At 51.1% G+C, this 23,020-nt stretch overlaps 1 protein-coding gene across 1 annotated transcript in view; it reads left to right on the plus strand.

The window, feature by feature from the left end:
* The window catches only part of CC2D1B (coiled-coil and C2 domain containing 1B), a 654,195-nt gene that overhangs the window by 465,643 nt on the left and 165,532 nt on the right, over positions 1 to 23,020 (plus strand). Inside the window, exon 20 of the mRNA XM_085602619.1 lies at positions 18,545 to 18,603. Coding sequence (XP_085458745.1) covers positions 18,545 to 18,603 — 59 coding nt within the window. The remainder of the gene's footprint in view (positions 1 to 18,544; positions 18,604 to 23,020) is intronic.

Here is a 23,020-nt window from a genome sequence, read left to right on the forward strand (position 1 = left end):
CAGGGCCCTATAAGGTGATCCTTACCAATTGGGTTATGTACCTAAAGTACATAGCATGAATTTAGAGAGAGAACAGCTGGGCTGTGGGTCTGATTAGCAGGCCCACAGCCACATCTAAGTCGAAAACCAGTGAAGCAAAAGCAAAAAGTGGGGGTGAACATAGGAAGCAGACCCTACTCTCCTACACTCCGCATGGAAAAGGCCTTCTCTGTGTAACCGATTCATCTTTTTTTCCTTTTCTCAATAGAATGTTGACCCATCATGCAGCAGTGATGTTTCCTTTACTCGGGGGCGGGGGGAGGGGGGTACACTTATAGGTCATTGAATACATTGGCGTTGATGATAGGAGTCAGAGGACGAGTCCATTGGTGGGTGCCAGGAACTCCCAGAAAGCAACCATCTGCCAAGCCAATTTGTCTGCAGTAGGCCTTGGCAAATTGGTGCAAAAATATACCGGCTTAGCATGGCTGTCATATACTTGGAATAGAATTTTTAAATGTAAAAATAAATTTACCATTGCATGCAAATTTAATTGAAGAGAATGGGTGCTTTGTAACAGGGCAGTTGTACTTAAAACAGGCATAGAAACCCTATAAAGTTTTAATGCACATCATAGGAAAATGTGATTCTTATTGGTGAAAAGAAAATATACTATTGGTTTTGAATTACTGTAACCTGAAGAAGTAACTCAAACACCCAAGGATGACTTACAAAATAAAAAAGGATAAAGAAGGGAAAGCTTTAGCATCCAGTGATGCTAGATGGAGTATTTTGTTGATTGAAACAAAGTATCTGCTCTAAGGGTTGCTTGATATGTCCAGCACATGCTATCAAGTAGGCTTTCCAACAGTGTTGAGATCCAGAGTGGTGATGGTCCACACTGCCATCTTCTATTTTATAAAATAAGAGAGCACCCATTCCTCACAGCTCAAAGTATTGGCTGTAGCTCTGTGAAAGTGGACGCTGCAACAACTCTTGTTTCTGTTAGTTTTTGTGTTGTGGAGATCAATAATACCTCACAAGCCCACAAGTGGATGACCCTCCAAGTAGTCCTAGACCTCATCTTTGCATTTGTGATTCATCTTAACCTAATGTGAACAGCTTGTTTCCTGGATGTGCCCAGTTTCCTGGGGGTTGTCTCGACAGTGGACTGGATGGGGCCACCCTGTATGTCTTTAGCCCCCTCCCCCTTTTAATTTGTTTCAACATAAAACTGAAATGAAATAACAGGAAACTCAAAACAATGTAACCTTGGTGGATCTCGTTGCTGGTATCAGTAATACTACAGCTCAGTGATTCAATGCTATCTATCTTTTAATATTGATCTACCAGTGGTTAAGGAGCTTCCCACTGAACATCTATCTGTCAAAGATTGTGTATCTTCTTTACACTACGATGTTTAGGCAAGTTATGTTCTTGGTGAACCATTTCACTTTGCCCTCCCCCTAGCATTATTACCCAGTTCTCTGCAAGTTTTGGGAGTAGGGCGTCACCACAAATGTAGTGAAATTGTGACATGTCAGGTCAGAACTTACTGTTGCTCAGCATGCCCTGAATCTATATCTGGATAGACATTAATTATTTGCTTCTTAATAATTGTCTGTAGCAAATCATGCAAGTTTTGTGCCACATAAACGCCATTCACCTCATTTACTTTCCTTGCAAAGTACTATGCTCTCTTAACTCCTCCAAGTGTGGCACCTCATTTTCCAAGCACTTGACCACTGAAGCAGATTGCTAGCCCTTGCAATGTCTCTTTTAGAGAGCACCAAGCTTAGGTCTGCAAGTTTAGTACTGATTTGTATATTCTTGAGACAAGGAAAGAGTACTAAAAGGCATCAGGTTTCAGAATGACTGACCTCTCTACCACTTCTTCAGTGATAAAAATATAGGACATGGACCAACTGAGGTTCAATAGGTTACAGAAACTGAATCTCTATATTGTTTTTGTAATCTTGCTGATGTAGGCCACACAAGCTGGGGATAGGATTGTTGGAGACGTTTCCTGTTGTCGTGGATGTTCTTCCCAAACATCTACCCCAATAATACCTATATTATTTTTGCAACTGGGTCAGTTTACCTTGTGAGCCCTCTGTCCTCAGGAACAGATTCATTATGCCACCTTTTGGGAAATCCTACAAAACATAAACTGCCTTCTATGAAGGGGTATCATAAACCTACTTGGCACCCACTGAAGTTGGACTGCCAAGCAATCGTTTATAATCAGTAACTCCTAGGTCTCCAAAAATAATGGGTAGTCGGAGCCCGCATAGATCCATCATACATCTCTTCAGAGCTTCAAATTAATGAGAGGAGAATGAGATCCAGTTCTTCATAGAATATGCTAAATAATTGAATCTTCTAAGTGATAAAATTGTTTAGTAGCAGTGGCAATACCACCATTTTGTGAGTGCTATCCAACCCGTTATTAACAAAGGCACAGTTCCCTAGAAAGCAACATTATCCCTCAAAGCCTCCAGAGATTTTCCATTTTTACCATCAACAATGTCCGAAACAGCATTGCTCCAGGTGTAGGGTAAAATGTTACATGTTATGTTTTAATTAAGCCACTCATAATTTAAAAAGGTACGCTACGCTACGCTGTCAAGCCAATTGTTAATACATGAGGTCCATAACAGATGATGACCAACATGTGGAATGTCATGAGTGCATTGTTTATGTACAACTAAGATCCGAATTGTATTAATCGCAGTTGTCTTCAAATACAATGTAAAATGCAAGTATAATGATAATAATAAAAAGAAAGTTAAACAAAAAAAACAATGTCTGAAACAGCATGGTAATGTTACACCCCTAAATAACCGAGCCTGTGTTGAGTAGATTGTGAGCACACAAAGAAACAATATTGCTTGCACTTGATCTGATTATGCCTCTCTCTGTATTCTTGGGCAGCAATACATTGGCAAGGTGTTCCATAGCTAAGACAAATATCAGTAGGTAAAGCACATACCTCTGTCCAATGCCCTCTCGACCTGATAGTGGCTCAGTGTAACACGCCCAGGCAAAGCCTTGCTGTTGACTTACTGTAAATAGCAAACTCCATTTCACAATAGTCTCTCTCAAACCCAGCATCTCTAATACTGCAAAATATATCCATATTAGATGTTTTCTTCAAATCTACAGTGGTCACTGATGGCGAGGGGCCAAAGAGAGTGCAATTATAAGTACATGGGAATGCCTTTCATTAGGAAAGGTGTGCCCGGGTCCAAATCTGCCTTGATCCACATGGGTCACTGAAGGAAATAGTGGAAGATTTGCAAAAATTTTATTGAGACTCTTAAGGTCGATAGATAGCATTAGTATGCCCAAATGTGTGTTGTCGCCAGGTTTTGGCATGGAGATTATCAAGGCTTCTCTACTCTATAAGGGTAAAATCAAACCCATTAGCTGTGGGAGTCATTCCTTTTCCCAGCTCGGTGGGCACTTCTTCAATTGTCATTGGGCCTTCTAGTCGCTCTTCAGCTCTGGAGGAAGAGGCACTTAGCCTGCCATATCCAGGTAGTTGTCTATCATTCGGTCAGCCACCTCATCCTTCCCTGTATAACATGCAAAATAACATTTAAAAAGCATCTGGTCCATGTTCTGCTGCATGTATACCACTACCCCATTGCCATTTCAAACACTTGTAATCACGTACTCAGCCAAAGAAACAGTCTTCCATCCTTATCCCCAGCAGAATGTATCTTTTCAAGATGAACCTGATAGTCTAGCATCTCAGATAATCAAACACTTGTCAGTTCTTTCTATGTCTCCAGACCATGGTTAAATATCAGTGCTGTGTCCTTTAATTGTTTTTCTTCTAGGAATATATTTCACGTCCTAGTTCCCATTGTAATGTTGTAATCCAGTGGCCCCCTATAATCACCTTGAAGGCCTTCCATTCTACCAAGTAGCCAGTCGCACTCCCACCATCTGTTTCCAAAGCAGTGGTGATTCTCATTCCATTATATTTCCCCGAATTAAGGATCTTCCATTGCCATGGCCTGCAATTCTCCAGTACCCGCATCCCACCTTCTGCCCCACTGGGGCCTTCGGTGAACTATGGTCTGATATTCTCCTATTAAGATTGTGTGACCGAATATTTTTTAAACTGTATTTTATTAGTTTCTATGAGTCAAAGGAAAAAGCAAACAAAGAAATATACAGTACAGGACACATTCAATGAGGTCCTTCAACCATTGAACCACCAGCGAGCCACTAGTGCAAAGCCATCCGATGTTTATGCGCCATTTCTCCAGAATGAGGGCAAGTTGGGCAATTTGTATGGGATTTTACGACCCCTTGGTCTAACCACCACATCCAGCAAACAAGAGAAATCAATCCACACCTCCCTTGCAACGCTTTCCAGTTTAGCGCATAGTGTATAAAGTGGGCTAGTCCAATCCCGAAGGAGTCCTGACTGCCTTGGAAGGTTATTAAGGTTGTGTCTCTACTTCGGAAAGGGACAAGGTCCCACAACCGCAGCTCCCTGCTAAAGGAGGCTCTACAGAGTACCCTCTGGATCACCATCTCTCAGATCTCTACCATGGCTTTAATTAGATACAAAACAACTTGCTTCAACCTGCCCCCGTGCATCAGCACCTCGGCAAAATATCAACCCACCACCAAGGACCCCAATAGTCGTTTCTCCCAATTATCAGACTCTGTCAGCCATCTGGCAGCATGCTACAGATGTGCTGCATAATAATAGTGGTGCAACTCTAGTTAGAGAGAGAGTTACTTATAAAACTATATCTGTAAAGGGTGGTAGGCAGTCTGGAGAGTTAGGTAGGGAAGTAGCAGAATATCACAAGACCAGAGACAGAGTAGACTCAGGACACAGAAGGCTTAGACAGCTCCACTAAACTTCTATCCATGAAGAGGAAGATATAGAAGTCATAGAAATACCTACAACTTTAATGTCAGCTCAGCATGCACCCAAGGAGTAACTCATGAAAAAATTTAAATCATTGCAGTTTAAAAAAAAGTAAATGCTTGCAAAATGACTTGCACACTTGGCAGTCTGCAAATTCTCATTTGGAACCACATGGGTGATAAAACAGCCCGATCCATGCATCCAAATTAATTTTCATGTGGAGAAATGGAAAGAAAGGGGTCCAGAAGCACAAACAGAACAAGCTATTATGGCCTCAACGCAATGTAGAAGAGTCAGATTCATGTCAGAAAATATTTACAATATATTGCATAACTGCAAAATAGTAATCTGTTCATCCAAACAAAATCAATAAGTGATCTCAAGTTTATGAAGTGGGACCTAAATAAAATGGGTTGAGGGGAAAACAAGGTTCCATATAGGAACAGAAAAAAATGTCAAATTAAGTAGTGAAAAACAAAAAATGTTTCAGTTAAATTATTGGCTACTCGTAGCGGGTTGGGTTGTGTGTAGCCATTAACCAGTCCCTCATTGTGGCCGACACCTGCTAGGTGTGACTCATTTGATTGCAGAGTGTGTTTGACACAAAGCTAGGCTCAGCACAAATCAATCAATCAATCAATCAATCGCATTTATAAAGCGCGCTACTCACCCATCAAGGGTCTCAAGGCGCTGGGGGGGGGGGGGGGGGGGGTCAGTGCTCGAAGAGCCAGGTCTTGAGCTGCCTTCTGAAGGAGAGGTGGTCAGGTATGGCGCGAAGGTGGCTGGGCAGAGAGTTCCAGGTCTTCGCTGCTAGAAAAGAGAAGGATCTTCCTCCGGCGGTGGCTTTGCGGATGCGGGGTACGGCTGCCAGGGCCTGTCCGGTGGAGCGCAGAGTGCGCGGGGGAGTGTAGAAGGAGACGCGGTTGTTGATGAGTTTGGGTCCGAGGTTGTGAAGGGCTTTGTGTGCGTGGGTGAGTAGTCGGAAGGTGATCCGCTTGTTGACGGGTAGCCAATGGAGTTTTTTCAGGTGTCCGGAGATGTGGTGGTGGCGAGGGATGTCCAGGATGAGTCTTGCGGCAGCGTTCTGGATCCGTTGGAGTTTCCTCTGCAGCTTGGTGGTGATGCCGGCGTACAGGGTGTTTCCGTAGTCCAAGCGGCTGGTGACGAGGGGCGTGGGTGACGGTCTTCCTGGTGTCGGTGGGGATCCAGCGGAAGATCTTGCGGAGCATGCGGAGGGTGTTGAAACATGCCGAGGTCACCGAGTTCACCTGTCTGGTCATGGTGAGGGAAGAGTCCAGGATGAAGCCGAGGTTGCGCGCGTGGTCGGTGGGTTGGGGAGTGCTGCCTAGGGCGGGGGGCCACCAGGAGTCATCCCATGCGGTGGGAGTGGGGCCGAGGATGAGGACCTCCGTTTTGTCTGTGTTCAGTTTCAGACGGCTGTCTGTCATCCAGTTCGCCACTTCCTTCATTCCTTCATGTAGTCTGGTCCTAGCTGATGTGGGGTTGTTAGTGAGGGATAAGATGAGCTGGGTGTCGTCGGCGTATGATATAAGGTCGAGTCCGTGTTTGCGTGCGATGTTCGCCAGGGGGGTCATGTAGACGTTGAAGAGAGTGGGGCTGAGGGAGGATCCTTGAGGTACGCCGCAGATGATCTCCGTGGCTGTGGATCTGAAGGGGGGAAGGCGGACTCTCTGAGTCCTTCCGGAGAGGAAGGAGACGATCCATTCCAGGGCCTTGCTTCTGATGCCGGCGTTGCTGAGGCGGCGTATCAGGGTGCGGTGGCAGACCGTGTCGAAGGCTGCAGAGAGGTCCAGGAGTATGAGGGCCACGGTCTCTCCCTTGTCGGTCAGGGCTCTGATGTCGTCCGTTGCTGCTATCAGGGCGGTTTCGGTGCTGTGGTTGGCCCTGAAACCGAACTGTGTGGGGTCGAGGGAGTCGTTGGTTTCCAGGGCGTTGGTGAGTTGAGCGTTGACGATTTTCTCAATCACTTTGGCGGGGAACGGCAGGAGAGAGATGGGCCGGAAGATTTTGAGTTCGGTGGGGTCTGCTGTAGGTTTCTTTAAGAGGGCGTTGAGCTCTGCGTGTTTCCAGCTCTCCGGGAAGGTGGCGGCGGTGAGGGAGGCGTTGATGACGTCTCGGAGGTGCGGTGCGATGATGTCGTCGGCCTTGTTGTAGATGTGGTGCGGGCAGGGGTTCGATGGGGATCCGGAGTGGATCGAGTTCATTATGCGGGTGGTCTCCTCGGTGGTGGTAGGGTTCCAGGTGAGGATGGTGGTGGTGTCGGTGGCGAGTTCCGGAGGGGGGCTCGTGTCGGCGGTCGGGAAGCTGTTGTATATGTCGGTGATCTTGTGGTGGAAGAAGGTTGCGAGGGAGTCGCAGAGGTCCTGTGAGGGAGGGATGGAGTTGTTTTCTGCTTCCGGGTTGGAGAGCTCTTTGACGATGCCAAATAGTTCCTTGCTGTTGTGGGCGTTGTTGTCAAGTCTGTTCCGGTAGGCTGTTTTTCGTGCGGCGCGGAGGTGTTGGTGGTGTTGGCGGGTGGCGTCCTTGAGAGCTGACATGTTCTCTTCGGTCTGGTTAAGGCGCCACGTCTTCTCGCGGGCGCGGCATTCTTTCTTGGAGTTCTTGAGGTCGGGGGTGAACCAGGAGTTTTTCTTGTGGTTGTTGGTGCTGGCTTGAGTCTTCAGGGGGGCTAGGAGGTTGGCGCAGTCGGAGATCCAGTTTGTGAGGTTGTTGGCGGCTACGTTGGGGTCGGTGGTGCTGGTGGGTTGGTTCTGGGAGAGGGTTGATGCGAGCTGTTCCGTGGTGATACGATTCCAGTGTCTTCTTGGTGGTTGCTGGGTGTGGTGGGGCACGGTGGTCTTCTTGAAGATGAAGTGGACGCAGCTGTGGTCCGACCAGGTGAGTTCGGTGGTGTGGCTGAAGGTGATGTGTTTGCTGGAGGAGAAGATGGGGAAGAGCGTGTGTCCGGCGTCGTGGGTGGGGGTGTTGACTAGCTGATTCAGTCCCAGGTTGGCGAGGTTGTCCAGTAAGGCGGTGGTGTTGTTGTCGGTGAGGTTCTCCAGGTGAAAGTTGAGGTCTCCTAGGAGGATGTAGTCGGTGGATGAGAGTGCGTGGGGGTTGACGAAGTCTGCGATGTCTTGGCTGAACTTGGTGCGAGGTCCTGGTGGTCTGTACATGAGGGTGCCTCTGAGGGTGGTTTTGGGGTCGCTGTGGATCATGAAGTGGAGGTGTTCGGCGTCGGGGAGTGAGTTGTCGGTGTCGGTCGAGATGCGGATGGAGTTTTTGTGTGCGATGGCGATGCCTCCTCCGATGCGGTTGGTGCAGTCTTTCCGGATGATTTTGTAGCCGTCGGGGATGGCTATGGCGATGTCGGGTGCCGAGGAGGGGTTCATCCAGGTCTCGGTGAGGAAGGCGATGTCCGGGTTCGTAGAGTTGATGAGGTTCCACAGTTCGATGGCGTGCCTGTGGACGGATCGGGTGTTGACCAGGATGCAGTGGAGGTTGTTTCCGGGGGAGTAGTTCTTGGCGGGAGCGGAGTGGGTTCGGAGGCAGGTGAAGCGGCAGTTGCTGCAGGTGAAGGGTCCGTGGGTACGTTTCGGGGTGGCGCAGTAGCAGCCCGGCGTGCGGCCAGGGTTGAGGTTGGCGAGGAAGGCGGAGTCGTAGGTCAGGCGGGGGGCGCGGGGGCCAGAGGTTCGGGTTCTGGGTGCGGTCCAGGCGCGGACGGGCGCAGACGGGCTTGCCTTAGGCGCGCCTGCGGCGCGCCCGCTTCGCGCGTCCGCTGCGCGGCCTCGCAGCGGCCGCCATATAAGGGGTAGCCGGGGAGGCGGGGACAGCTGGGAGGCGGGCAGGTAGGGGGGAAAAAGAGCGGGAAAAGCGGCGAAGGGCCTCGAGGAGGCCCGAAAAAGCGGAAAAGTACCTAGAAGGGGTACAAAAGCCGGAAAAGCGAGAAAAAAAACGACAAAAAGCGGCGGAAGGACGGAGGGGGACGGCGGGGGCACTAGGGGCAGCAGGCACTCAGGGATACAAAAAGCAAAGGGAGCGCGATCACAACGGGGAAAGCAGGCACTCAGGGATACAGAAGGCAAGGGGAGCGCGATCACACGGGGAAAGCAGGCACTCTGGGATACAAAAAAGCAAAAGGGGACTGTTGCACAGTGGGGATTGGCTGCCTGCAGAAGGTTGGGTGCTGTGCCTGGCAGAAGAATTGGCTCTATGACCAGCCCCCGATGCGCACAGCTTAAGGCCTGTGTGTTAGACCCTGTTCAGGAGGCCAGAAGGAAGGATGGGGCTAATGGGAGTTTGGACCTTTTACCTCAGCTCTCCCAAGGCGCTGTAAAGTTGGCCAAGTACAACCCTTTCCAGTGTTGACTCTCAGTGGTATCAAGGGAGAGCAGTCACAGGCTTCTCAGGGAGATTATTTTGGGTGTACTCATGCTCAGTAATCGACACCAAACCATTCAGCAGCATGATAAGATCAGTGTCCAGCCAGTACTTCTCTATATAAAAGATAAGTACTTTATTACACAGAAAACATAGAATTCTACTACGCATATAATAATAGAAGGATCCCGGAGTTACCTGTGTGAGTCTTTTTGATTTCAGAGGCTTTTCCGGCTAGCTCAGCTGTCCCTCTAACTGTCCCTCGTGGGTCCCCCCTCCTTTCTGTGGGTCACCCCCAGGTCCAGAGTTCGAGGTACTGCCTATTGCTATAGCTCGTGCCCAACTTCTGTTTATCTTCGCACTCAGTGTCTTGGGCCTAGGTCCTTTTAATCTCTCACTTAGTTCGCAGGAGCAGTGTCTATCTGCGTTTGCTCTATAGCAGAAGTAGGACCTCACTGGTAGCAGGGTCTTTCCAGGCAGCACACAGCTGTCCTCAAGGGAGATGCACAGCATTCGGCTGCGCAGTGCATCGCTTGGAGGATTGCTACACGGGCAGAGGCTTCTGTCAGTTACCCTCTCTGGGCAGCTGGTGGTAAAGCTCTGCTCATGGTGCTTTTCACTCAGGCACATCGGTGAGTACTTAGTGTTTCTACTTGGTCACAGCCACAGGTGATAGTTCTTTGGCGTGGCAGTTGCCGGGTGCTGTCTTTAGAATGCACTGCCTTCAAGGCGATGGCCTTGATTCTTGACCAGGCACCACGGGGGCACCTCTCATGTCCCGACCCAGTGGCACACTTTGACAGTGTGGAAGTCATGCAGTCCACTTGTGTGGCACACAGCCCACCAGCAGGTGCTTACCGCCGCTTCGGTCAGACCTAGCACTCTGGCACACAGCTCCGGGTGCTGTGGTAGCTGCAATGGCGATACATGAAGAAGATTGCACTGTCCAGTCTGGCAGTGCCGCAGTTCCTATGGGGCAGCTGCTTGGCGAGTTTCTGTTGGAGGAATCCTATGCTAGGGTCATTTACAACTGTCCCCTCCTTGATCAGCTGCTCCTCCAAGGTTGGCGCTTCCTTCCCTCACTTACTGACTGGATATCTTGGCACCCAGGTCAGTCTAATAATTACTCCTTCAGATTGAACTCCAAGTAATATTTCCTCGCCTCTGGAGAGTTGGCCGTCAATGCGATAAGGTCCACTTCCTGCTTGTACATAAAGAGATCTTCGCTAAGAGACCGCATGCCTGGTTTACACTGTAATTCTACACTAATCTAATACCTCAGTCATACCTGTGCAGAGCCATTAAAGCATAGCTCAAAGCAGCTTTTATAAAGTACCGAATGGGCTGTCTGCATCATATTTACGTCTGTCCCCATGGAAGCGTGCAGACAAGACTGGGCTGTGCCAGCTTTGTGGGTTAGTCTCTGAGACACTGGTTCATCAGATATGCATTTGTAAAGCCAGCATGAAAGATCAAAAAAGCATACTGTGACCGATTTGGAACCAGAGAGGTCTTTCGCTGCTGCAGGCCAGCAATTTTTGCTGGCTTACGAAATACCTGGTTAGGCTCGACCAGAAAATTTCAAGCACACAGGAAGTCCTGACTAGCACAGAATTTGTAACTTTAGATTGAACATATTGCGTCACTGATGTAACAGCGAACAGCAGCTGCCAGGAATAGTACAATGGACAGTAGCTGCGGCCTATAGAAAGGAAATGTAGCCTGACAAGACTTCAACACTTTAGCTCTTTCTATAAACATTCCTTTTTATATTATTTTTATGGAAACGTTTTAAACAGTGGCACTTAGGACAAAGGTTTTTTACTGTCAACACTTTAGCACTTTAATGCGTTATCTTTTTCTAAAACTATTCTTTCTTGATATTATTGTGATTAACATTTTTAAAAACTACCCCTTGGTGCAAAAGTTTCAATTAACTGTGCACTTAATAAAAATAAACTGAAACTGTGGGATCGTAATGAAATGGTGAGCTTTGGAAGTACAGTGGTATAGGGCTGGCATGGCAATGCTGTAGTTTTGGGTGTGTTATTGAGTGGTGGCACTGTTTTAGTGGAGAGTAGTGATTTAGCATGCAATGCTGTGATAGGTGGTATAGGTGTGCGGAGTGGTAGGATGGTGCTGAGGGAAGTAGTGGGTGTGTTTACTGTTTTTGTGCAGTCCATCTGTGATTGATGGGTGGAGATGGAGTATTAGTATGGTTTTCAGATTTATAGTGGCGTATAGGCCATGGTACAGCTGTGCTGGGAGTGCCAATGTAGTTTTATTATGTTAGAATGGGATCATAGTTCTTAGACTGGCAGTGCTGTAACTAGATAATCTGAAAGAAACACGTTAGTTAGATTCCTCACCTTAGAATATCCCCAGGCGTCAGACTGGATTCGGAAGATTTTTCGTCAGCAATACCCCTTGCGCGTCGCTAGGCGTCATCTGCGGCTCCGCGTCCGTCGTCGGCGTTGTGCGCCGGAATGACGTCGTCGGAGTACTTAGACGCCGCCCTCGCGCGCTGACGTCAGTTCTTCTTTTTTCCGCGCCAGTAAGCGCAGATCCGGGAGAGCTACCCCTTTAGTCACTTTTTGACTAACTTTTTTCGATCCTTTTTGATCTTGTCTCGACTCCGGTGCCGGTAGGATGCCTGGTTTTAAAGCCTGTGCTGACTGCAACCGCTTGATGTCGGTTACGGACCATCACCGCCGGTGCCTTTACTGCTTGGGCCTCGACCACGACGCGGAGTCGTGTTCCGACTGCAAGGCCCTGACCTCGAAGGCTAGACGGGAGCGGTCCCGTAAGCTTCTCGAGCTTCGCCACTCGGCTCCGCGCCCCTCTCGATCCCGGTCCAGGAGGAGGTCCAAGGATCGGTCGCGGAGCCGCAGCCGACGTCATCATCACTCGTCTAGCTCCAAGTCTTCGGGTAAGTCGAAGCACTCCAAGAAGTCCAAGAGGCGACACCGCTCTTCGGACTCCCCTCGCCGGTCACGCGACTCGGCCGAGGGTCAGGGTGGTTCCACCCCGCAGCTCCAGCGGAGCCGCAGGCGCCGCGCAAGTCCCCATACCCGCCGGTCCCTGGGACTGATGCGACGCCAGCGGAAGTCAGTGCCTTCCTCTCGGCCATGAGGAACCTGGCTCCGCCGTCGACGCCCGCTGGCGCGCCTTCGGGCCCCGCGGACCCGACTGGGCAACCTTGCCTGCCGGCGGCTCCGGCCCCGGCGCCGTCGACGGCTCCGGCCTTGACGCCGCAAGTGCCCGAGGGACCCGTTCCCGAGTCCCCGCTGACGCCGGTCGACCTCGTCACGCCTCCTCCGCCGGCACCGGTACCACCTTCGACGCCGACTCCGCTCGGCGTCGAGCCCCAGTTCAGCCCCGCTCCGGGCCCGGCGTCGATGGACGCCGCGTTCGGCGCCGCTGGAGACACATTATGTCTATCGCCCGGCTCCGATCCTTCCTCCTGCATACCAGGAATCGGATGATGGGGGCGAATGGGAGGGATCCGAGGATCCTATGGCCGTTCAGGCTCAACTGTCACAGGACTGGGCAGATGAACTGGGGGAGGCCAGTGGTCTGGATACCTCTCCAGACACTGGATTCATCTCTCCTCCGACTGTGGCTTCGGAGGAGGGAGCTGCTTTCTCTGTGGTGCTGCGCAAGGCGGCCGCAGCCCTTGGGCTCGAGCTACCTGCCGTGGCTGTGAGGACCAACGTCCTCACTGAGGTGCTTCAGTCTGCAGCAAGCGCCACTGAGCCTCTGCTGCCGTTCAATGAGGCCCTCACTGACGTTCTGCAGGGCACCTGGTCCAAGCCCTCCACAGTTCCTCCTGTGGACAGGAACGTCGCCAGGCGCCACCGCCCTGCTCCGGGCGACCCCAGTTTTCTGTCCCAACACCCTACCCCCGAGAGCCTGGTTATCCAGGCCTCTACCTCCCAATCCTCCTTCCCGACCGCTCCGCCGGACCGGGATTCCAAGAGACTGGAACAGTTCGGCAAAAAGCTGTTCTCCTCCCTTAGTTTGGGCCTGCGGTCTTTGAACACCGCCTGTCTCTTGGACCATTATTCCCACTCTCTGTGGGATACGGTGGAGGACGTGCTGCCCCTGTGTCCGGAGGAGGTCCAGACACGACTTACCCAGGCTCTGGCCGATGGGAGGGATGCAGCGCGACATGCTATTCGATGTGGGCTTGAGACTACGGACTCGCTGGGTAGGGCGATTTCTACCTCAGTGGCGCTTAGACGTCACGCCTGGCTGCGGTCCACGTCCTTTTCGGGCGATGTCCAGAGCACCCTCATGGACATGCCCTTTGATGGCACTCGCCTTTTCGGCGAGAAAGCGGACAGTGCGCTGAATCGCTTTAAGGACTCCCGGGCTACGGCCAAGTCCTTGGGCCTCTCGGCCCCACGGTCGCAAACTTCCGCCTTTCGCCCCTTTCGTGGCCAAGGAAGGGGTGCCTCCTCACGTACGCCTAGCCACCAGCCGCAGAACCAACCTGCGCGCGGTCGCGGACGTGGTTTCCGCCGAGGCGGTTCTGGAGGACGACGCGGTCAGCCCACATCCACCCCGGCAGCATCCGCCTCAAAGCCTTCCTAGTCCGAGCTTTCAGGCCCATTCCACACCAGTGGGCGGCAGAGTTCACCATCACCTGCTCCACTGGCGGTCCATCACATCGGACAGGTGGGTGCTGCAAATCGTCCGAAGGGGCTACTCCCTCCCCTTCGAGACGACCCCTCCAGCCATGCCACCGCAGCACCACCGTATGTCGGGGGATCATTTGAATCTTCCCCACGAGGAGGTTTCGGCCCTCTTGGCCAAGGGGGCCGTCGAGCGCGTTCCGAGCCCAGAAGTAGGTCGTGGTTGTTATTCCCACTACTTTCTGGTTCCCAAGAAGGGCAAAGGGGGCCTACGCCCTATCTTGGACCTCCGGAACGTCAATGCCTTCCTCCGGAAGGAAAGGTTCAAGATGTTAACTTTGGCTCAGGTTCTAGCTGCCCTAGACCCTGGAGACTGGATGGTAGCGTTGGACTTGCAGGACGCATATTTCCACATCCCCGTCCTGCCGGCCCACCGGCGTTACCTGCGGTTCACGGTGGGCCAAGAGCACTTTCAGTTTACCGTGCTCCCCTTCGGCCTCACCAGTGCCCCTCAGGTGTTCACGAAAGTGATGGCGGTGGTCGCAGCTCATCTGCGCAGATCAGGGGTTCCAGTCTTCCCCTATCTCGACGACTGGTTGTTGAAGGCGGGCTCGCCCCAGACAGTCGTCTCCCACCTCCAGACTACGGCGGATCTCCTGCATTTGCTGGGATTTTCCATCAACGTGCCGAAGTCACACCTGAGTCCCTCTCAGAAGCTCCTCTTCATCGGAGCGGTTCTCGATTCAGCGCAGTTCCGGGTCTATCCACCGGAACAGCGGGTCCGGGATATTCAGGCCCTGATTCCCATCTTTCGGCCTCTATCCTGGGATTCGGTCAGGCTAGTGTTGCGGCTTCTGGGGCTGATGGCCTCCTGTATCCTACTAGTGCATCACGCCAGGCGGCGCATGCAGGCTCTGCAGTGGGACCTGATGTTTCAGTGGGGCCAGCATCACGGCAACCTGTCCGACCATGTCTTGATCTCGGAGGGCACTGCACAGCAGTTGCAGTGGTGGCTCACGGACCGCGATTGGGTCAAGGGCAAGAGCCTCTCTCTTCCCCAACCGGAGCATGTCGTAGTGACGGATGCGTCCCTCCTGGGATGGGGTGGCCATATGGGAGAGGCGGAGATCAGAGGCCTCTGGCCTCCGGCGGAGTCTCGTCTCCACATCAACCTGTTGGAGTTGAGAGCGATCCGACTTGCACTGAAAGCCTTCCTTCCCTCAGTCAGGGGAAGTATCGTGCAGGTGTTCACGGACAACACCACCGCCATGTGGTATTGCAACAAACAGGGCGGGGTGGGGTCGTGGACCCTTTGTCAGGAGGCTCTGCGCCTCTGGACGTGGCTGGAACACCAGGGGCGTCACCCTAGTGGTTCAACATCTGGCGGGCTCTCTGAACGCCAGAGCAGACGAACTCAGCCGCCGGTGCATGATGGATCACGAATGGCGTCTGAACTCCGAAGTGGCGCACGGTCTCTTTCAGCAGTGGGGAGAGCCTTGGTTAGATCTATTCGCCACCGAAGAGAACGCGCAATGTCAGCAGTTCTGCGCGTTGGAATTTCGAAGGCGGCACTCGCTCGGCGACGCTTTTCGTCACGAGTGGAGTTGCGGTCTGTTGTACGCCTTTCCGCCTATACCACTTCTGCCCAGAGTGCTGAAGAAGATCAGGCGCGACCGGGCCCAAGTCATCTTGGTGGCCCCGGATTGGGCACGAAGGTACTGGTATCCCGAGCTACTCAGTATGTTGACCGATCCTCCGATACGTCTGCCCCTTCGGGAGGATCTTCTGTCGCAGCAGCAGGGGACGGTCCTCCACCCGAACATGTCCAGCCTCCACCTCCATGCGTGGAGATTGAGCGGCGGCAGTTGATGCCATTTGACTTGCCTCCTGAAGTCTGTGATATCATTCTGGCAGCCAGGCGTCCCTCCACAAAGACGGTATACGCCTGCCGGTGGAACAAATTTGTGGCATGGTGCACAGCAAAGGCTGTGGATCCCCTTTCCGCCCCTCTTTCTGAGGTTCTCCTCTTTCTTCTTTCTTTGGCCCGGCAGGGCTCTGCCCTGGGCACCTTGAAAGGTTATCTTGCTGCCATCTCTGCCTTCTTACGGCTTCCTGATCAGCCTTCTCTTTTCAAGTCCCCTGTAGTTACACGCTTTCTAAAAGGCATTACTCACACGTTCCCTCCTGTCCCTTTTGTAATGCCTCAGTGGGACTTGAATCTTGTTCTCACATTTCTAATGTGCGCTCCCTTTGAGCCTCTTCATAATTGTCCTCTTCGTCTGCTGACGCTTAAGACTGCTTTTCTAGTAGCCATCACCTCGGCTAGACGGGTGAGTGAGCTCCAGGCTTTATCCTCAAAGCCTCCTTTTCTCTCTGTTCATCCGGACAAGGTTGTCCTTCGGCCTCGTCCCTCCTTTCTTCCGAAAGTGGTGACCCCCTTTCATCTTGGGCAGTCTGTCACCTTGCCCACCTTCTTTCCGCCTCCGCATCCTTCCAAAGAGGAAGAGAGGCTCCACCGTCTGGACCCAAAACGTGCGCTCTCCTTTTATCTGGACCGCACAAAGCAGTTCCGGGTGGACGACCAACTTTTCGTTGGATACGTGGGTGCTAAGAAGCGGAAAGCTGTGCACAAACGGACCATCTCTCGGTGGGTCGTTTTGTGCATCAAAATTTGTTATTCCTTGGCAAAAAAGGACCCTCCTGTTGGGCTGCGCGCCCATTCTTCTCGGGCCACAGCGGCTACTACTGCTTTGGGACGGGGTGTCCCTTTGCAGGACATCTGTCAGGCGACGTGGGCTTCGCTACACACGTTTGCCAGGCATTATTGCCTTGACAGCCAAGTCCGGAGGGATGGCTTCTTTGGCCGTTCTGTCCTCCAGGACTTTCTGGTGTGATCTTGGTTCGCAGACCCACCACCGGGGATGGTATTGCTTGGGTATTTATTCTAAGGTGAGGAATCTAACTAACGTGTTTCTTTCAGATGAACAAGTTACTTACCTTCGGTAACGATGTAACTGTAAGAAACATTAGTTAGTTAGATTCCTCACCGACCCACCCATCCTACCCGTTCTGCGAACTGACATCTAGGGTAAGGTTATCCTTTTCAGGCCCCTAGATTTTATTTTTGGCACCAGTGTCGGTCTTTGCATGGCTCTGCGTTCCTGGCGCGGAAAGCTATGTACAAGAACTGACGTCAGCGCGCGAGGGCGGCGTCTAAGTACTCCGACGACGTCATTCCGGCGCACGACGACGGACGCGGAGCTGCAGACGACGCCTAGCGACGCGCAAGGGGTATTGCTGACGAAAAATCTTCCGGATCCAGTCTGACGCCTGGGGATATTCTAAGGTGAGGAATCTAACTAACTAATGTGTCTTACAGATACATCGTTACCGAAGGTAAGTAACTTGTTCGTTTCGTTGTTGGGATTGTGGTGCAGTAGAGGAGGTTGTAGCGCAGCTATTACATGAGTTAGCATGACTTTCAGGTGAGGTGGTACTGTAAGGTTGTATGGGAAAATGGTATTGTGGTTAGATAGTGAGAGGAGGGTGACTAGCACTGATTGATGGTAGTATGGTGACATGGGTGAGGAAATGGTCCTGGAATACAATTATATTGCAGGAGAGTAGTAATGCTATAGTATGAGAGTAATAATGCAGCACAGCAATGAAGTGGTGTGGTAGTGCAGTGGTGGTGGTAGTAGTGCATTAAGTGGAGTGGTAATGTAATGTTATTGGCTGGTAGAGTGATGCTGTACTAATGATAGTGGAGTGGGGTGCTGTAAGTCGTAGAGAGATAGTGATTCAAATGGGTTTGAAGTTCATTTGCTTGGTGATGTAGGGCATTGAGGTGGCGCGAACACCATTGCAAGGATGTAATGTTGGGTTACCAGAGATTGTAGTGCAGTGTTGGGGGTTGATAATGCATTGGTGATAAGACGGTGAAGGATGTTGCTATGCAGAGGTGTGTGAATTTAGTCCAGGTGTGCTGTGCTCTGTAGCGTCATTTTGATGTTGGCGCTCATGCTGGGATTCTAGCCGGTGATAATACAGTGTGGTAGTGGTAGAAAAACAGTGACAGTGAGGGGCTTGGCAGTGATAGTGCAGTGCTGGGGCATGCTTGTGCAGTCATTTAAGTTGGTAGTGGAGTTATGGGAGTGGTAGATCAGTAGATGGGGTTGAATGGTGGTGGCGGAAGATGTTTGTGTAGTTGTTCAGAGGGGGACCATGAGGAGGGATTATTTAAGAGGGAAGTCAATGTGATGTGGGAGTCTTAAGTGTGATGCTCCTGTGGTAGTCTTCCCTCTTCATTGTATCAACATTGTTGGTTTGGGCGCATGGCACAACCACAATATAGCTGCTGCATGATTGCAAGTCATTGTGCTCTTGTTCAGAACATTTGATAGAGCTTCATTTGCCTGGTGAATGCACACAGGGTGCAGTACCAAATTCTACAATGCAATGCACCAGTGAAAAGCCTAATGTATTTTACTTAGCCGCAGAATACTTTTAATGTTCTTTCAGATGTATTTGCCCCAGTTCTCTCTATATGGATCTAAAATATTATTCTACATCCAGTGTGACCTCAGGGGATATACACAATGTATTCCTTAGATTTCCCATTTAATCATGTTTGTGTACTTTTATTTTGCAGGTGTTGCTACAAATGATTTAGATGCTTTCGTGAAGTTTGAATTTCATTATCCTAGTGCCGTGAGTATCTGTATCTTTTCAAAGCTTTGTTGTTGCTAGCCAAACATTAGTTCTGCAGTGTTACATCAACATGGATAGACACACACAAACATTTTTCTTTTAAATGTACAGCTTGTTTTTTTTCAGTGGCACAAATGAGCACATGTTAATTTCTGACATTAGGCAACAGGAGCATTATGTTACTAACACTAAGGAAAGGTATAAGCCTAAATTAAGAAGGCATACTAACATCTTAAAGCTTTTATTAAACAAATACATGGAATGCCATATTGATGTACATTGTTCTAAAGTTCATAATAGCAGTACATATTAATTCATGACATTGTCAAAGTCCCAGAATCCCACAGAAAGTCAGGCAATGCTATAACTATTACCAAGCCATTAATGGTTTCCCCATGTAAGGTTATATTGTATTTATGAGCACACCTACCCAAGAGTTACTTAGTGCTATTGGAGTACATAACAGGAATAGAGACTAAGCGTGCCTATAAATCAAAGGATAAAAGGAGAAATCTTGTATTTGTTCTGGAATATGGGAAGAGGAAAAGGAGCATAGAGAACCAAATGAAGATTATTCCAAGTTTTAGCACCATTGGCAACAACTGAGGAATCCCTAGCTTCAAAATGAACAGGCTTTTTCTGAGAATGTTCAAAAGGATTTTATCTGCAGAGTGGATCCATAGTATGAAGCATTTAACTGGATTTTTTTTAGATTTTTATTTCTTTTTATTGCACAGCGTGTAACAGCAGGATATAAAGCCCCAGCAGGACTTAGCAGGTCATTGACAAGAAATATACAATACAAGTATTTTTTACATTAAAGCCAATACCCAACTGAGAAGCAACCCCCCCACCCCAGAACCCGGCACTATTGAGTTTCCTGAACCTGACGTATTAAGTGACCCATATACCAAGGCAGCCCACTAAAAGGCCTCCCAATCCCGTCATTCTGAAGAGGCAGTCAGTTTGACCATCTATAACAAATCTGGATTGCTGAGTAAGTACCCTGTTAACGGGGCCCAAAAATCCTCGGGTCTCGAGGCCTCCGGCAGCTCCTCTGCATAGATTCCCAATTGATCCCTACAATATAGCAATTCACGCATCCATTTTTCACTGTGGGGAGAGTTTTAGCCCCCCAGCATTGCGCAATCCCCCGCTTGGCAAAGAGAGTGGAGATAGCTACCAGTCTCCGATTGCACGGCTTTAGTCCCTGTACCCACCCTAAGAGGCAAACATCCGGCGCACACACCACATCTTCAAGCACTACTTCTGTGAGCACACCCGTGACACGAAGTCCGCGTCCTCCTGTCCGCACAGCGCACATTCTCCCTAAGTCCAAAACAACGCAATTGGAGAGGGGTGTAGTATAGCTGGTGGAGATACTTGAAATGTATGATGCGGAGGTTACAGTTTGCCGTCAAGCGTCCTGTTAGTGTACAGCAAAACTTCCAGGCATCCTAGGACAGAGGGACCCCCAGCACTGCGGCCCATTTTTTTAGGATGGGTCATCAAGGGGATCCCGCTCCCTCAGGGAGGCATTGTATAATCATTTAACTCGATGTGTGGAATTGCAAGTACGTAGAATGAAGGCTGGGAACATATGGAAATTGAGTAGTAATGGTAATTCCGCCGGTGGGTCCAAACATAGTAAAGTGAACAGTGTGCTCGGGTGAGACTGGGGGGGCATCACTCTGAGTAGGCGCTGGGACAAGGCACCCGCCAGGGGTGTCCGCTCTCGCTCCTATTATTCGCCTTAGCCACTGAACCGCTGGCGGTGCAGGTAAGAGCAGAATTAGACCAGTGGGGGCTCCGGTTGGGAGACACAAATCCTATTATCTCCTTATACGCAGATGATGCGCTCTTTTATTTGGTATGCCCCCAGGTAGCCATCCCCGAACTGCTGCGTCACCTGTATAGGTTCGGGGAGGTCTGTGGACTGAGATTCAGCCGCAACAAATCATTGATCTTTCTGTTGGCAGGCATGTCCGCGGTGCCTCTGGGGGACCTCCCAGACTTAGGGCGTAGATGGGAACGGGTAAGTTTTAGGCATCTGTGTGGAAATGTGCCTTTTCAGGGGCATACCGGTGCAGAGTTCACCCTTAAGTTTGTCCACGGGTCCTTAGACTAAGAAAGAAGAGATTGACACTTAAGCTGGAATTCAAAATAACAAGTTTAATAATCACTCATGAGTGGGACTACATCAATACAACACCCTCGGGCGCTTTAGGAGGTAGTACATGGTATACAGAAACCATGGGCCTTTTATACACAGTTTGTTGCAGAGTAAGCATGTAGTTATAAATGGAAGGTACAGACCTACACAGGAATTGATACTGTCTGAAAGAGACACGTTAGTGATAGATTCCTTACCTTAGAATATCCCCAGGTGTCAGACTTGATCCGGAAAGTTTTCGTCAGCAGTACCCCAGCGCGTCGGTAGGCGTCGTTGTACGGCTCCGCGTACGTCGCTGGCGTCGTAGCCGCCGAGATGACGTCATCGGAGCTACTTAGAAGCGCCCAAGCGCGCTGACGTCCGTTCTTTCTTTTTCCGGGCCAGCAGCGCAGATCCGAGAGAGAGCGGTACCCCTAGTTAAAAGTTTTAACTTGGTTTCTGAGAACTTGTTTCTCTTGTTTTGTCGAGTACTCGACTCCTGGTGCAGTAGGGATGCCTGGGATTAAGTCCTGTAGGGCCTGCCGTCGGAACATGTCAGTAGTGGACCTGCACAATGTGTCTCTCTTCTGCTTGGGGCACGCCCATGACCCCAAGGCGTGCCCCGATTGTCGGGTCATGGCTCCGAAAGCTTTGCGGGAGCGTTCCCGAAAGTTGTTGGAGGTCCGGCAATCGGTTCTGCACCGATCGAGGTCCCGCTCCCGTGGGAGGTCAAGGGACCGGTCGCGGAGCCATCACCATCACTCGTTGGAATCGGGGCCAGGTAAGTCACGACGCCATAAAAAGTAAAAGAAGCGACGTCGCTCTTCCTCTACCCCTCACCGTTCGCGGGACGCGGTTGAGTGGGCGGGCAGTCACTCCCCGCGGCTCCGATGGAGCCTCCGTTGTTGCCTGTGGCCTACCCACCCTTTCCAGGCCCGCACACAACTTCGGACGAGGTGCAGGCGTTCGTGTCGGCCTTGCGCCGTTTGTTTGACAAATCGGGTCCCTCCGCAGCGCCTTCGGGCCCCGCGGACCCGTTGGGTGGATTTGCCCCCGTGCTGCCGCCTTGGGCCTCGGCTACGCCAGCACCATACCCTGCGGCGGCACCGGCTCCGGCGCCGCCACTGACGCCGGACGGCGCTGAACCAGGATTGGTCTCTTACCCCCCCCCTATTCCATTTCTTGGTTCGGAGTTTGTCCCATTTCCCCGGGCACCTCGTCCTTGCCGGCCTCTTCAACAACCGGTGGATGAAGGGGAGTACTGGGAGGGGTCTGAAGACCCTCTTGCAGCTCAATGCGAGGATGAGCCTAAATGGGAAGGTGACATGGAGGGTTCAGTGGATCTGGATCTCTCTCGACACCCTGGTACACTGTCCCCTTCTTCCGTGGCTACGGAGGAGGTTGAGACTTTTTCAGTGGTGTTGCGTAGGGCGGCTGAGGCTCTTAACCTCGAGATCCCTTCTTTGCCTATCAGGACCAATCTCCTGACCGAGGTGCTGCAACCAGCGTCCTTCTCCGCGGAACCGCTGCTGCCCTTCAACGAAGCGCTTACTGACATGCTGTTGAGCACCTGGAACAAACCTAACTCAGGGGTTCCTGTAGATAAGGGTGTGGCATGCCGCCATCGCCGGGCGACCCCAGCTTTCTCACACAACACCCGACACCTCAGTCTGGTTGTCCAGGCTTCTGCCTCGCCGAGCGCATTCTCTTCTGCTCCTTCGGACAAGGAATCTAAGAAACTGGAGCAGTTTGGGAAAAAGATTTTCACTTCTGCCAGTTCCGGGTTGAGAGCGGTGTATACTGCGCGCCTGTTGGGCCGCTATTCACATTCTGTGTCTTACACCGTGGCACAGGTGCTGCCTCAGTGCCCTGTGGAAGCGTGGGCGGTGCTCTCCCAGGCCATTACCGAAGGGAGAGATGCTGCAAAATTTACTATCCGTTGTGGGCTTGATACGGCCGATTCTCTCGACAGGGCACTTTCCACAACGGTGGCGCTCCGTTGTTACGCTTGGCTCAGAACTACAGGCTTCTCCGGGGATGTCCAGAACACTTTGTTGGACATGCCCTTTGATGGCACACGCCTCTTTGGTGACAAGGCGGATAGCACCCTGGAGCGCTTTAAGGACTCTCGGGCTACGGCCCAGTCCTTGGGTCTCGCCACCATGCGTACTCCCTCGGGATCTGCTTTTCGCTCCTTTCGAGGTCAGGGTCGAGGTGCCCAAATGCATTCCTTTCAGACCCGCAGGCCTGCGCAGCTGCAGTCTC

The sequence above is a fragment of the Triturus cristatus genome, chromosome 4_2 (genome assembly GCF_964204655.1).
Source record: "Triturus cristatus chromosome 4_2, aTriCri1.1, whole genome shotgun sequence".
Taxonomy (NCBI): domain Eukaryota; kingdom Metazoa; phylum Chordata; class Amphibia; order Caudata; family Salamandridae; genus Triturus; species Triturus cristatus.